Source organism: Aphelocoma coerulescens, chromosome 1A (assembly GCF_041296385.1).
Source record: "Aphelocoma coerulescens isolate FSJ_1873_10779 chromosome 1A, UR_Acoe_1.0, whole genome shotgun sequence".
In the NCBI taxonomy this organism is placed as follows: Eukaryota; Metazoa; Chordata; class Aves; order Passeriformes; family Corvidae; genus Aphelocoma; species Aphelocoma coerulescens.
Window position 1 is genome coordinate 41,934,188 of NC_091014.1, and position 14,404 is coordinate 41,948,591.

General features: G+C 38.3%; 1 protein-coding gene across 3 annotated transcripts in view; it reads left to right on the top strand.

Moving 5' to 3' along the window:
- The window catches only part of TMTC2 (transmembrane O-mannosyltransferase targeting cadherins 2), a 240,302-nt gene that overhangs the window by 102,581 nt on the left and 123,317 nt on the right, over positions 1-14,404 (top strand). For 2 of the 3 annotated variants that reach the window (XM_068999817.1, XM_068999822.1), the window contains exon 2: positions 1,285-1,855. The exons of the other annotated variant lie outside the window; for it this stretch is intronic. In XM_068999817.1, the coding sequence (XP_068855918.1) occupies positions 1,285-1,855 (571 nt within the window). The remainder of the gene's footprint in view (positions 1-1,284; positions 1,856-14,404) is intronic. 3 annotated transcript variants of the gene reach the window in all.

Genomic DNA, 14,404 nt, shown 5'->3' on the forward strand with positions numbered 1-14,404 from the left:
TCGTAGAACAAGACAACATTCCTGAAACTAATACCAAAAAAAAAAAGAAAAAAAGGGATTTGCATACAGGTTCTAAGGAAATGGAGAATGTGAGGGGAGTCTTGGAGTATGAATTAGTCATGCATTTTAAATGTGGGCTTGAGTTTCACACCTTCTTTTTCCCTTCCTCATTTGAATTGAGAAATTGTTAATTATAGGAGGATGGTTATTGGTAAGGCAGATAGAGGTTTTGAATAGAGAATGAGATATAAATCATCTCTCTTGTTTAGTATTTTGAGTAGAAGAGTCTTGAGCTGGCTGGATTCTTAATTACCCTAATAAATGCTAAATGAGTTAAGATCAGTATAACAACAATGCATCTTTAAATAATTGCTTAAATACAAGTAACTAAATTCTAGTCGTCTTTTTGCACTAAGCAGGTCTCACACCTTCTTCCACTGCATAAATTTTAAATGCAAATCTTTGAATTTGTACAAACACTATAGGAGACAGATTTTTACAGTAACAAATTAGACTTAGAGACTGCTAATGGCTGGCACGAGTCCTTGTCAGGGTGGTTGAAAGCATAAAATGCTGAAAGCTGCAGCTTTTTTTTTTTTTTTTCTAATCAAGCTGATAGACTTGAATTCATAAGCTAATGCAATGTGTTTTTTTCTCTCAACTGGAAATACAAGGAATTTAAAGAGAAAGTCTGTAAAATAATCTGTTGTCTGTCTTCAGCAAGGTGTTAGCAGAAAATGTTGTCAGTCTAAATATGTAGAAGACAACTGTGAGAATGCTCTGTCCAGAAGCAGAAAATTGCACACTCCTACTGACTTCTGTATTTATTGTTTATCCATGTTAGCAAAATCCATTCCAACATCTAAATTAAAATTTCAGTATAAAAGGCCAGTTGGGGTTTTAGTTCTGAATTACTGGAGGATCCATTGTTTCAACAATAATGTTTGCAAGATTTTCATATTTCTATTACATTTTAATTATAACTCATCAAATCTTAACTGATTACTCCTGGGTTAGACTCAGAAGAATGTCACTGAAGGGTGTTTTAATTTAACAGAAACAGCATAACGTCTGTTTCTAATGTTTTAAAAGCCAATTTATATGGAAATTTTGCTCTAGAAGGAAGTCAATAGATACATAGTTTTTTAACACCTCCTGTTAAAATTCAAAACTTGAAATGAAGCAATGCCATTTTTTCTTGTAGCAGTGTGATTGCATTTTCACAGCCTTTCATTTGTAGCCATTTTCTTCTGTTAAAATGAAGTTTTTGTTTGTCTTTTGTAGTCGAGCTATCAAGACAAACCAGGACCTTTTGCCTGAGACACCGTGGATCCATATCTTCTACAATGACTTTTGGGGGACTCTGCTTACTCACAGTGGGAGCCACAAGTCCTACAGACCTCTCTGCACGCTTTCCTTCCGCATTAACCATGCTCTTGGGGGAATGGACCCATGGGGCTACCACCTTGTAAACGTCCTCTTACATGCTGCCGTCACAGGCCTTTTCACAAACTTCTCCAGGATTCTGTTTGGCGATGGGTACTGGACCTTGATAGCGGGCCTGCTGTTTGCATCTCATCCCATCCACACGGAAGCCGTAGCGGGGATCGTGGGGAGGGCAGATATTGGAGCCTGCCTCTTCTTTCTGCTTTCCCTCATGTGTTACGTGAAGCACTGCTCTACCAGAGGTTCCTCATCAAGTACTTGGGGCTGGATCTTGGGAGCAGGGCTGTGTGCAGGGTGCAGCATGCTATGGAAGGAGCAAGGAGTGACTGTTCTGGCCATTTCAGCCGTGTACGATATCTTCGTATTTCATCGACTGAAAATGCATCAGATCGTTTCTGCTTTGTACAAGGTGAGTCTTCTTTGCTGTAAGCTATTCGTGAGGCACCATTCACTGTTAAACAGGTGCTAAATGAATTTTTGAGTACACAATAATTCTTAGTAGTTTAGCCAACTCCCAGAAATAAGCACAGATGTTTAATGCTTGAAAGAGCACTTCAAGAGCTTTAGTGTGGTCTTTTTACATTTTGTTTAAGCAATGTACTATTAATGCTATTACTTGATGCTGGGGGTGGGTTTTTTCAATTACTTTCCTTACTTCTAGCAGCTCCCTCATTCTGTTTACCACCAAGCACTGGATATCTGACTGCCTTTTGCAAAGAATCCATTCATGCTCTTATCCTTTTGTATCTTGCAAACTCAGCTTAGTTTGGTCAGGCATGCAAGTGTGGCAGCTGATATCATCAGCTTTGCTCCCTGAGGCAAAGATAAACCTCTTATTGTTCTAGTTTAACCGAGATGCATAGGACTTGGGTGCATGCCTTGGGCATGTATTTTTTTTCTCTCTTAGTAGGAGCTATGACTTGAATGTATTATTACCTTAATAAAATAAGTATTTCCTATTTTTTAACTTCTTCCCCAAGAACAAACAAGTAAAATAAGCAAACAAACGAGCGCACCAAACCCCCTAGCTTCCCACTCACAAAATTGTGTGTATTTTAGTGGTACTCAGAAACCACAGTCAAAATCAAGAATCCTTTACAACAGTTGGTGTACAAATGAGTAAGCTGAGTAGATGTAATTTTCTTTTCAGTGAAATGGCTATCTTTCAGAAAAATACTGTCTTAAAAAAGGAGACAAGTCAGTGAGACGTAGATTGCAAAAATTTATTTTGTTTCATTGCTTTTCTTATTTATCTCAAACATCTTGATTTGAAAATTCTGATTTCTCTTCCAAATGGATTGAAAAGAAATTGTAGTTTTTTGATAAAGCTGTGATGATTTCTGTTTGTACAGACTATAAAGCTGTAATATAAAAGGAAAGTAGTGGAGTAAAAAAGAAACAAAACACCAGTCACTGGTAGTTTCCTCTTAAACTGCTCTGAGGTGTTGACTTAGTTATTATGCTCTTTTCTGACAAAATGGAAAAGGAAAGAATAATTTCATATATATATACACACATACTCGGGTTTTTTTACTCATGTATAATGGAGTATGTAAGACCTCTGAATGTCAATAGCCATATACTGTATGGTACATTGTGCACCTAATGCTGAGCAGAAACAAACAGTAAACAGATTAAGTCGTTCTTTTGTTTTTTTTTTTTCCTTTAAAGTACATCTGTAACAGCAGGCTTTATACTGAAAGGTACAAAAATGAGATTTTTTTTCAAGTGCTTTGAGAAGTTTAGTTAATAACTCAAATGTTACCCTATCTTATGGAATTAAACAGTAGTAAAAACATTCATATGACAGGAAATTCTGAACATCCAGAAAGTTGTTATTATTCAACACTCATTGCTCAAACCCAAAATCTTTGCAGATGTTTCTGATGGACTTTTAATTGGGAAAAGTTCTCACCTTTTTCCTTCTTTTCCATGCCAGGCCCAGAGTAAAATTGGTCCAGAAGAGACCTAAGTGACACAGGTGAAATCCAAGCTTCCACATCCCAACTTTTCGAACACGAGATCTCTCTTCCTAGGTGTGGAGCTCTAAATTTGGATGCCTGGCTTGTGAGGTCTTTTTGCACACAGCATCAGAGTTGTCTTGGACAGAAAGGCAGTGTCTTCGAAATTTATTTTTTCATCTGTAATGATAGAAGCAATAATTCTGTATTTTGTCGATTGCAGACCTTTGTGGAGATTTGATTTTTGCTGGAGACAGTTTTACGGGGAGAGTCTACATTGAATGAAAACATGAGTATTTTGATTAATTGGGCAGAAATCCATTTTTTAATTCACTAAATTACTAGGCTGCATGTTTCTTGCACATATGTTCAAGCTGAGTGCTGCTGGCAATTAGAAAGAATTGTGTCCATGTACCTGTTCTGGAATTTGTTCTTTGTGTTTTCCTAGTGTAATATTGGGAGAGGGCAACTTCAGGAGAAAGGGGAAAGAAAGCACATCAAAAAAGTTGAGCAAAAAGTTATGGTCTTTTGTAGTGCGTTGGAGGACAGAAGTGTAGAATGGAGCCAAAGAAGAAAGGAAAATAATTTAAAAGTTGGTTAGCTCAAGTCTGTACTATCTAAGTAAGTAGTAACTGAATGCTTTGTAATGGAACAATAGAAAGGTGCTATCCTTTCAACCCTTTAGGTTCTACCTAAACTTTAGCTCTGCCCTGTCCAGCTGAGCCAATATAGCTGTTTCCTAGGCTGTGCTGCAAACTGAAGTGAGAGGAAATGCAGGTAAAAACATAACCTTTAAACACCACACCCCTCACCCCAAATATCCCAGATACATCTTTTAGGAGTTATTTTAAATCTGAATCGGTTCAGTTATATTCAGTCCTTGTCATTGCACTACAAATAAATAGCCATACCGACAAACAGTGAGAGGAAAGGTGCAGTGTGGGCACAGAAACAAGGAATGGGTAGAGATGGATTTGAGGGAGGGGCTGGTTAAGGACCTGGGCTGGTATGCTGCCAGACTATGGCTTTCAACTTCTATGACATTTTTCAGAATATACCACTGGGGAAACTGAGACATGATTATTTATGTTTCGAGAATAGTAAAACTACTGACTATCTTCAGGATGGTCAGTAAAATATGAGCTGGCACAAACAACTTGAATAATGCTCCAGCTGATGGGCGGATATGGTACTGAGGGGGACAAGCCTATTTTTTTCCATTGTGTTCTTATCTTTGGGCCAAGTATCCAGTGATATAAAATGATGGCTACTATACAAGACCAGTTATCATGTGCATCCTGATTTGTCACATCGAGCACATGAAAACATCCCAGTGCAATTTGAGTAGACTGGCTGGACTTCTAAACAAGGTAGTTGCAAAACTGGACCACCAGCAGAGCAGATGAATGCTACCCCTTGTTTAAAAGCTATTCTTGAGGCATCTTAAAAATTTATATTGTAGCCACTTACTAAACTACCCAGCTCTTTTCTGTCATCTGTGTATTGGTTATTCAGTAGAACTTGGCTGCTGATTTTTTTCTTTTGCCAAGTCTTGTATTCCTGTCTGCCTGTGATGCTCTCACTCTGGCTGGAAAAGTTGTTGTCTGGTCTCCATTTCATTTGGTTAGCTCTGTTTTATTCTGAGTGGCTGACAAGAATGTATTCACTGTCTTTAAATTAGAAGATTTTGATGGAATTGTATTTATTGCAGTCATAAATGAGTTGCCTGAAATGAGAGTAATTTAAAAAGTGGTGTTCTACTGGGGCAAAGCATTCATTATGGAAGTAAGTTACACTTCTGTTTTATTTTTCAGCATTCTAGACCTTGAGTCATTTCCAGTGCAAGTTGCATAGTAGGTATGCAGATTGAGTTGTCAGGTGTGATAGGGATCAGATGATTGTACCTGTCAGCAGCTGCACTTGTGCAAGTTAAACCACCAGAGGTGTAGGACTGGGAGGGGGGGAACTTGATTGCAGGAGAGAGCTGTAATCAAGTTTGTTATTGTAGAAAATATGCAAATACAGAGGCTTAATTGTTTTGTACTTGCAATATTCAACTTGAGTGCAGAAGCATTAATCATCAGTCTTCTGTCAATTAATAGTGCAAAGCTAATACAGACCCTACTGTGCTGCTCTTTTTTCATCTTGTGGGTTTTTTAGGTTTTGTTTTGTTTGCTTGGTTGTTTTGGTGTTTTGTTTGTTTTTTTTTTTTAAAGTGTGAATATATCTGAATAACATTAGCAGTTAAAAAGATGGGGCAAATGCATTTAAATCTCATTTTTAGTATAATGGTAATGATAAAGTATTTATTGCTCTGTGTCTTATGTATACAAACTGCCTTACAGAAATAACTAAACCAGATGTATGTTCTGCTAATGTTGCACTGTTACAATACAGTAACATTTTACCAGATCAACATATTGTTAGTACAGGGGGGTTGTTATACTAAATTAAGGAAATGTATCTTTTCCTATCACTTATTTGCTTAACATCTCCCTCTGGGAAGTCTGTCTCACATGTGGAATTAGTTATTGGTGTCTATAGCTTAACATGAACCATGAACTGGATTGCAGGATGCATTATCTAGCCTCCTGTGCTATTATCACAGTATTGATTTTGTAAAAGGCAATTTTATTGGAGGCCTGTATTCTTTTTAAGGTAATGATGAAAACCTGGGGCATCCATGGATGACATGGTCAACCACCAAACCAAGTTTTATAGAACTCTACTTTCTTTTATGGTCTTGGAACAGTCTTAGTTGTTGGTGATATGCTGCTGGTATTAGATAAAGCTGCTGATTTTTGAGAATACTCTAAACTTCAAGGAGGCCACTTTCTTCTTTCTTTAGTCTTTGAAGTTGCTACTTTTAGAACTATTGTGCTTTGAAAAGCAATGTCAAAATAAAATGCTGCTCTTGATTTAAATTTACAGTTTTATCCTTCTCTTCTGAGTAACTCGAAAGCCTTAGTAATGTAGTAGTCAGTGTTGCTTATTGTTCGTCTCTTCTCTGTTTGCAAGTTATGCTGTTTTGCAGTAGTGTTTCATCATTATTTAAAATCTAACTCAACAGTTTATTTTCTGCTCATTTCCCATCATCTAAGCAATTTTATTATGCTGAACTTACCCAGAGGTCTTGACATTTTGGCACAACTGATCAGAAACCTGTTATTTTGTAAGTTATTTCCCTTTTGGATGGGCATGGTCTGGTCTTGTCTCCATGTCTTTGAAGTATAGTATTTACAGTGTTTAGACTGTTAGGGCAGCAGCTACTCCCTTGCAGGACAGACTTCATCCTTGGAGTCAGATATTTAGTAAATATGCTTTTCGTAGAGAGTGCTTTTATTCCAGTTAAAAATAATAAATAACTTACAGCTTCAAAACATGACTTGACCTCTCATGGGTTCATTTTGTCTAACAAGAGCCACATATTCAAGTGCACTGAGCTGTTAAATATTGCATTTGTGGACTGGGTAACCTTTAGCATTTCAAGAACTATGGAAGAGATTGGGGGCTCCAGTGCCAGCTGGGGCCCCATTTATCCCTAGCATCTCTGATTCTGGAGTAGTCAGCTGGGGGTTAATTTTCCGGTCAGCTTTAAGGTTGTACAAAATGCTGAGAATGGTGAGACGAATGTGCCTGCACATACATTGCTCATATTTGCAGATGAGCCAGCCTGATGCTTTTCTCTTCACTCCGCTGGATGGCAACAGCATGAGGCCTGTGTGGTCTTGGCCATCGCTCCCCCTCCCCCCCAGCAGATATTTCCTAGACAAAAGAAGCTTTTTCCAATTTACTTCTCCCTTGACAATTTCAAGTAGCTAATACTGCTGTTTCCTGTAGTTCCCGTAGCTCCTTGCTGCTTTTCTGTTTGATCCTGAAATAAGAAAAGCAAGATTGGCCTCCGCTGTCTTCTCAGAGATATTCATCTCCTGCAGGTCCCTGTGATGTCAGTGGAGCGGTACTGAATTGGACATCAATATGTATAAATAGCTGTTGTTTCCTGAAAATATTTTCATGGGGTGATTTAAACCACTGGAACAGATCACATATGACAGAAATACAGCATCCTAAGGCAAATTTATCAATGTTGTATTTTTTTTTTAAATGAGGAATCATAACCTGTCTTGCTGAAGTCACTGACACTGACATAATATGGATTATATTTTAATATTATATCTGTAATGTCTTTATTAGAATTTCCACTAAAATCCCCATTACTTTTATCTATTCACTTGAAGTCTACAGTAATATTTAGGAGCCTATATTTGAGACTGCCTCTGTAGAAGGATGAAAAATGCAAAGTCTTCTTCCATAAATGAGTAAGTAAATAAAAAAAAGAGAGAAGGCTTTTCATATTTACAGGAATTGTGGAGAACCTTCAATCTAACAGAGAGGTTAGTTTGCCAGAGAAGGGTTGTTACTGTCTTCAGTCTTGCGTAAGATTTATACTGCATGGTAGCATACGCAGCATACTGTGTTGTTCCATTCTTCCCTGTTGTGGTTTAACCTCATCTGGTACCTCAGCCCCACACAGCCACTTGCTTACTCCCTCCCAGTGGGATGGGGAAGGGGAAAACTCAGACACTGAGGTAAAGGTAGTTTGATAGGTAAAGCAAAAGCTGTGTATGCAAACGAAGCAAAGAATTCATTCACTGGCTCCCATGGGCAGGCAGGTGTTCAGCCACATCCAGGAGAGCAGGGCTCTATCATGCACTGCAGTTACTTGAGAAGGCAAACACCATCACTCTCACCATCTGCTTCTTCCCTCAGCTTTATATGCTGAGCATGATGCCATATGTCTGAAATATCCCTATGGTCACCTGTCCTGGCTATGTCCCCTCCCAGCACCTTGTGCATCCCCAGCCCCCTCGCTGGTGAGGCAGTGTGAGGGGCAGAAAAGGTCCTGACTCTGTGTGAGCACTGCTTAGTGATAGCTAAAACATCCCTGGGACATAAACACTGTTTCTAGCACAAATCCAAAACTCAGCCCCATTCTAACTACTATGAAGAAAATTAACTCTATCCTAGACAAAACCAGCACATTCTCACTGGCTTAAAAAGGATATCTTTAAGAGGCACAAGGTAAGAAAGTTTTAAAAGGCTTTGCATAGTTTTTGTTAGCACTTATTTGTCATTCTGAGGTACATGCCAATTACTGACATCAAGAACAGCGTGACTTTTTCACTGTGGTTTTTAATTACAGGATATTGGGGGGCTTGCTACTTTCCACTCTACAAAATCTTTGCAAATAATATCAATCAGAAAATGTTAGTCTCCTAATTTTTAATGTTTTTAAAATATTTAAGGAATCAGATGAAAGCACCAAGCTTATCATAGTGTCTAGCAACTGTTCAGAATATTAGGCATATTTACAGATGTAAGTTTTTCTTCATCTTAGTGATTAGTTAACTCCCTAATTAAAGGGATTCTGTAATTCCAGAAGCTGACAATTTTCCTGTTTAAAATACAAGTATTAAAGAACAGTTAAATTTCATGCTTTTTGGTGGGGTTAGTCAATGGTAATACGTTTAATACTTAAATGTATTTTATGCTGAGATAAGGGGACTTGGGTACCTGCAAACTCTGCGGGATAAGAAATATATGCAGCTTTGGCCAATCTTCAGTTTTCCATTTGTTCACCAGCTAGAAAGCCATGTTCCTTTCCCCTCTGGCTCTGCTTCTCCCATGGGTCAGCTGTCTGGGTACTGGCCACAAAATGGGAAAAACAGTGCTAAAGCTCACTGGTATATTAATTCCTGGTGTAATTCCTTTTGTGCAGATTTGCCTCAGAAATTATGCCTTTCTGCCTAAACCTGGTTTAGTGCCATGGCTAAAATGCATGCATTCATGGTTTTATTCATCAAGTATGCATTGTGTTTGTTAAATGCCACACAGAAAGTTTATACCTGTGCCTCTGTTTTCAATCATAAGTACTTTACATTGGCCTCCTAATGTCATGTTTAGACACCTAAATGTCCTGGTTTGATGAAGTGCTGAATGCTTGTAGCTCCTGGTGAGCTTTACCTAATGAACCCATTGTACTTGGTCAATCACAGCTAAATAGCAAGCTAAACCTCTTGCTCCCTAAGTCAGGGCATACCATAATAGTGTCAGAAGAGGGAAAACCTGGAAGTATGTCCTCAATCAGAATCAAATAGATTAAGGAGCAGGTGCAGCTTCTGGATGCTCTGAGTTCTGGCTCCCAGCAGTTTGTTACAGCACCTTTGGGAAAGATAAGGCTACCGAGTGTGAAGGTCAGGCTCCTGGTCTTTTGAGCATCTTAACTGTGGTCATCTAAGCTTCAGCACTGTAGTCCTCTGACAGCACTGCCTGAGTCTAGTTGATAGAGCTGCATTCTCAGTTGTGTTCCTAGAGTCTCACCCAACAGAGAGCAGTTCCTGGTACATGAGCATGAGCTCTGATTCCAGACCTGGGAGAACTTGTTTTGAAGGAGTGGAAACATACACAAACCATGAGCCACAAGGGAGACTTTTTTTTGATATTTGGTTTAATTTTGAATTTTCTGGCTTATGCTCAGTTTTATTTAAATCGTAATGATTTAATGATTACGTACACATAAGTGAGTGGTTCTAAACATTAACCTATGTAGACAGTTACAATATTAAAAAGGGGGGTAAGTACAAATGTATGAGATTTACAGTGGAAACAGCCAGTTGTGATAGAAGACAGCAAACACTTTTTGGCATATTTACTGTAGGAATTGAACAATATTTTGTACCTATTGCATGTATTTCTTTTTCCAGCTGCAATATAGATTAGGTATGGGGAGGGAAGGAACCCATGCTTACAATTTTGTAGCTGTCTTTATGGGTCAGTTATTACGAGGTGAATTTCTAGCCTCACTAACCTTGAATGTCACTTAGAAAAGAAAAGAATCTCTTGATGCTGTGGATGGTCCTCAGTGGGAGAAAAGGAAAACAAAATATGTTTTATTCCAGAGTTTCTAGGAAACTAATTGAAAATGCGCATGCAGAAATTATGTTAAAATTATCCAGAAGCTTTTGGGGGAAGGGAGAGAGAATTTTTGTACTTGGCTTTTAAATGCCAGGTAGAACATATGTACCTTTTTATGATCAGAATGGTAAGACTTACATATACAGATTGTTTTTAAGGCTGTAGATTTGATTAGGTTGTGCAAAAGTCAGAGCTTCTGTGACATTTAATCACCAAAATCTTGTTTTTCTCCTTGACAATAAAATATGGAAATAAATTCCCATAGCAACAAAGTCTTAAAGTGAGTATAGGGACATATTGAATTAATAAAGGCAATGAGGGAGCAAGGGAAAAGAGAGGGTGGAATAGTATTGAGTCTCTGTAAATTCTTCCTGTCCCAGAAAACAGGACTTTGGGGTTTATGGATAAATTTTTTGCATGTTTTAGTCTGCATGTTTTAAAAGTATCCTGGGCAGCTTGTACTGCTGTAGAGTACAATGAAGGTTGCATCAACAGCAGTGTTCATTTAGTAGGGATTGTGAGATTATGGTTTATTCTTAAAATATGTGTTTATTATATTTCTATCTCTGTACTTGGAAACTTTTCTCCTTAAAACATTATTAGAAGTAGCAAAACATCACCACAAAATAGCTCTCACAGGTTTTAAAACAGAAGAAATGCCAATTTCTTTAACTCTTGCTTCTTTGGACCGCTTCATGTATAGCGTTCTTGGCTGTTTGTAATTTGAAATCTGTGGAAAGTCAATATTAGCAATCTCGTAGGGTGATTTTTCTTTCTTTGTTTGTTTAAACAATTACATTTTTACTTGTTCTGAGCTGAGCTGTTAGCCAAGAAGTTGACAGATTTTGGGTATACCTTAGGTACTATATTTTTGGGGGGGGGAAAAAAAGAAGAACAAGCACAATTAAGATATGTTTATATTTTAATTATTGTTTTGATAGCTGTGTGTTGATATATTTTGAAGATGTGGTTTCTAAATGCATCTTTGATAGATTTAAAAACAGTGCTTTTTTAAATTTTTGGACTAGAAAATTGTTTTCACTCCGACATAGAGCACTATATCTATGGTACTATATTAGCTTTGGATCCTGTCAAATAACCTTTTCTGCCTTGGCACTGCCCTGCTCATGGTATGGCGTGTTGTCAGCAATCTGTGATTGCACAGTGGCGAAAAAGGTCGATGTGTCCTTGTGCTCTCAGGTTGGTCTCCAAGGTTCTGAAATACCCAGATGGTGCCTCTGTGCTCTGCTAATCACCCCAGGCATCATCAGGTGAAATACTGAAGATGCAGGTGTCAGTGTAGCTTCTTCACTATTATCTGCCTTACTCATGTTTGTGGCTGCAAATCTGCATCCAGTAAGGAGGTGATATGTCTGTGTAACAGCTACATGGCATAGATATCTCCTTCAGTTATAGCCTGGTTTTCTACTGGAAATGAATTCAGTCTGAGACCTAAACCTTACTCTGAAACAGCAGAGATTTATTAGTATGTTTATTAATGAAGACAGTGCTCTTTGACTTAGTCCTTATTGCTCAGTGTTTTTAGATTCAGGTATATACCAATCCTAATTAAAATGTTTGGTTTTCTCCCTGTGATATTTAGAATGAAAGAATTTCATTGCCTGCTTAAGTCCAACTCTTTGATCTATCTGCTGAAATTATAAGGAAAAAAGGGAGAAATTAGTAAAGGTGGAAAAAAAAGGCATTGATTTGAAAGTCAAGCATAAGAAAATTTGGGAACCTATACAGGTCAAATATCTCTATTAATCAGCAGAATTGTTCTTATCAGCCAGATGATGTAGCTCCTTTGTTCTTATTGTATGCAGTGTTCGTACTTTTTCTTGTAAGTTTTGGCAAAGTAATGAAAAGTGAAATTTTATAAAATCTTACTTGATATGTGACCTTCCATTCCAGGGCATTGGTGGTTAGCAACCAACATACTGCCTCAGTGGGGTAATAAATTCATGTTTTAATACAGTTATTTGTTTTGCTTGTAGTGTAACAGACAGCTTCAAACCCTCAGGGGGAGCTTATAAGTCCGTCCGTCAGATGCTCTGCTTTGCTATTTTATCCTCTGGGCATGGTTACAGTATTTTGATTAAATGTTATATTATTGTGATACACAAATAATTTAAAATGCTAATATTTTTTATAAAAAAAGGTATTTAAAAGAACCCCAAATGTACTTGTCTGAAAATGCAGGCTTAACCTTTTTGTGAGTCCCAAAGCTGTGCTGCTTCACATCAACAGACTACTTCTAAGCCTGTCAACATGAAGAGGTGCAGCAAAATGGCTCCAAAATTTTCTAACTAGAACTACTAGAAGTGTTTTTTAAGGAAGCTAAATTTTCTGTGCATTAAAGGAAATAAGTAATTTTTTTCCCATTTTTTCCCCTGTTGATACTGTCAGTAGCTCCGGAAATTTAAGTTTATCATGTTTTCTATATATAGTTTTTTTGGTAAGCTGATATATTCTGTCATTAGCTGTCTGATACAGCCAATTGTGAATTGCAGAAATACAAACTCCTCTTGAAAGCCTACTTAGTTGTAAGTGCCCTGACGGGGGGGGCCACCTGTGTCCTGGGGTGCATCAGGCACAGCATCGCCAGCCGGGCAAGGGAGGGGATTGTCCCGCTCTGCTCTGCACTGGGGCAGCCTCACCTTGAGTGCTGGGGGCAGTTTTGGGTGCCACAATGTAAGAAAGATCTTAAACTGTTAGAGAGAGCATCCAAAGGATGGCAACAAAGATGATGAAGAGCCTTGGGTGAAGCTGTATGAGGAGTGGCTGAGGTCACTTGGTCTGTTCAGCCTGGAGGAGACTGAGGGGACACCTCACTGCAGTCTGTAACTTCCTCATGAGGGGAAAAGGAGAGGCAGGCACTGATCTCTTCTGTGTTGCCCAGTGACAGGACCTGAGGGAATGGCCTGAAGTTGTGTTGTGGAGGTTTATGTTGGATATTGGGAAAATGTTCTTCACCCAGAGGGGGGCTGGGCACTGGAGCAGGCTCCCCTGGGAAGTGGTCACAGCACCAAGCCTGACAGAGTTCAAGAAGCATTTGGACAATAGGCATATGGTGTGACTCTTGAGGATGATTCTGTGCAGGGCTAAGAGGTGATCTTGATGCTTGTGAGTCCCTTCCAACCCAGTACATTCTGTGGTTCTGTATATTGTTCTTTTACTAGAACACAGGATCTGAAAAGGGTGCTTTTTTGGGGGGGGTTTGACATACTACATTCAACCCCTGTGCCTCTTGGCATCTTGCACATCTGCTGCAATTTTTATGCTGCCAAATGTTTCTTTAATAGGTGCGCTGTTGTGCTCAAATACACATTTGGAACTGGAAGGGGGGGGACCTAATTTTAATGATGTGCAATTTCAAAGTGGCTTTAAGAAATCAGAGTGATTTGCTTCTGAGAAATTGTAATCTAAAACTAATGATCACAGATGTTCATTCAGGTATAAGAAATAATTACCATACCTAAAGTCAGGATACAGCTTTGCCCTTCCTATCTTCCACTTAATGTTTCAAAGTATTGCTAAGTTATGCTATTAGCTGTTACTTCAGAAGACTGCCCTTGGGATTGCATTAAAGAGGGTTTTATATGCAACCATTTAGGAGCTACTACCAAAAGTTGATCAGAAATATGGATATGAGAACTTATTTGAAGAAAGTGCTAGTTAATGCAGGGGATTTCTTTGAAAAAAGGACAATTGTGTAAAGAAATTTTGGGTGGTGGTGTTGCAAAATACAAACCAGATGTTAGAAGAGGAATAATTTGAAGTTGCCAATTGTGAAAGTATGTCCTGCCATATCTTCCTAAAAATAAGGATCAGTGAATTCAACCTGAATGTCTGTTCACTGTCGTAGGAGAGAAACTGTCATTGAAATAGATTCTGTGCGCTGTGTCATTCTGCAATAATGCAAGAATGAAGTTATTTCTTGGTATATAACATTTTAATATTTTAAAGCCAAAACTTGTTTCCAGAATTTTCTCCACATGAGATAATTACGGGTAAAAAAA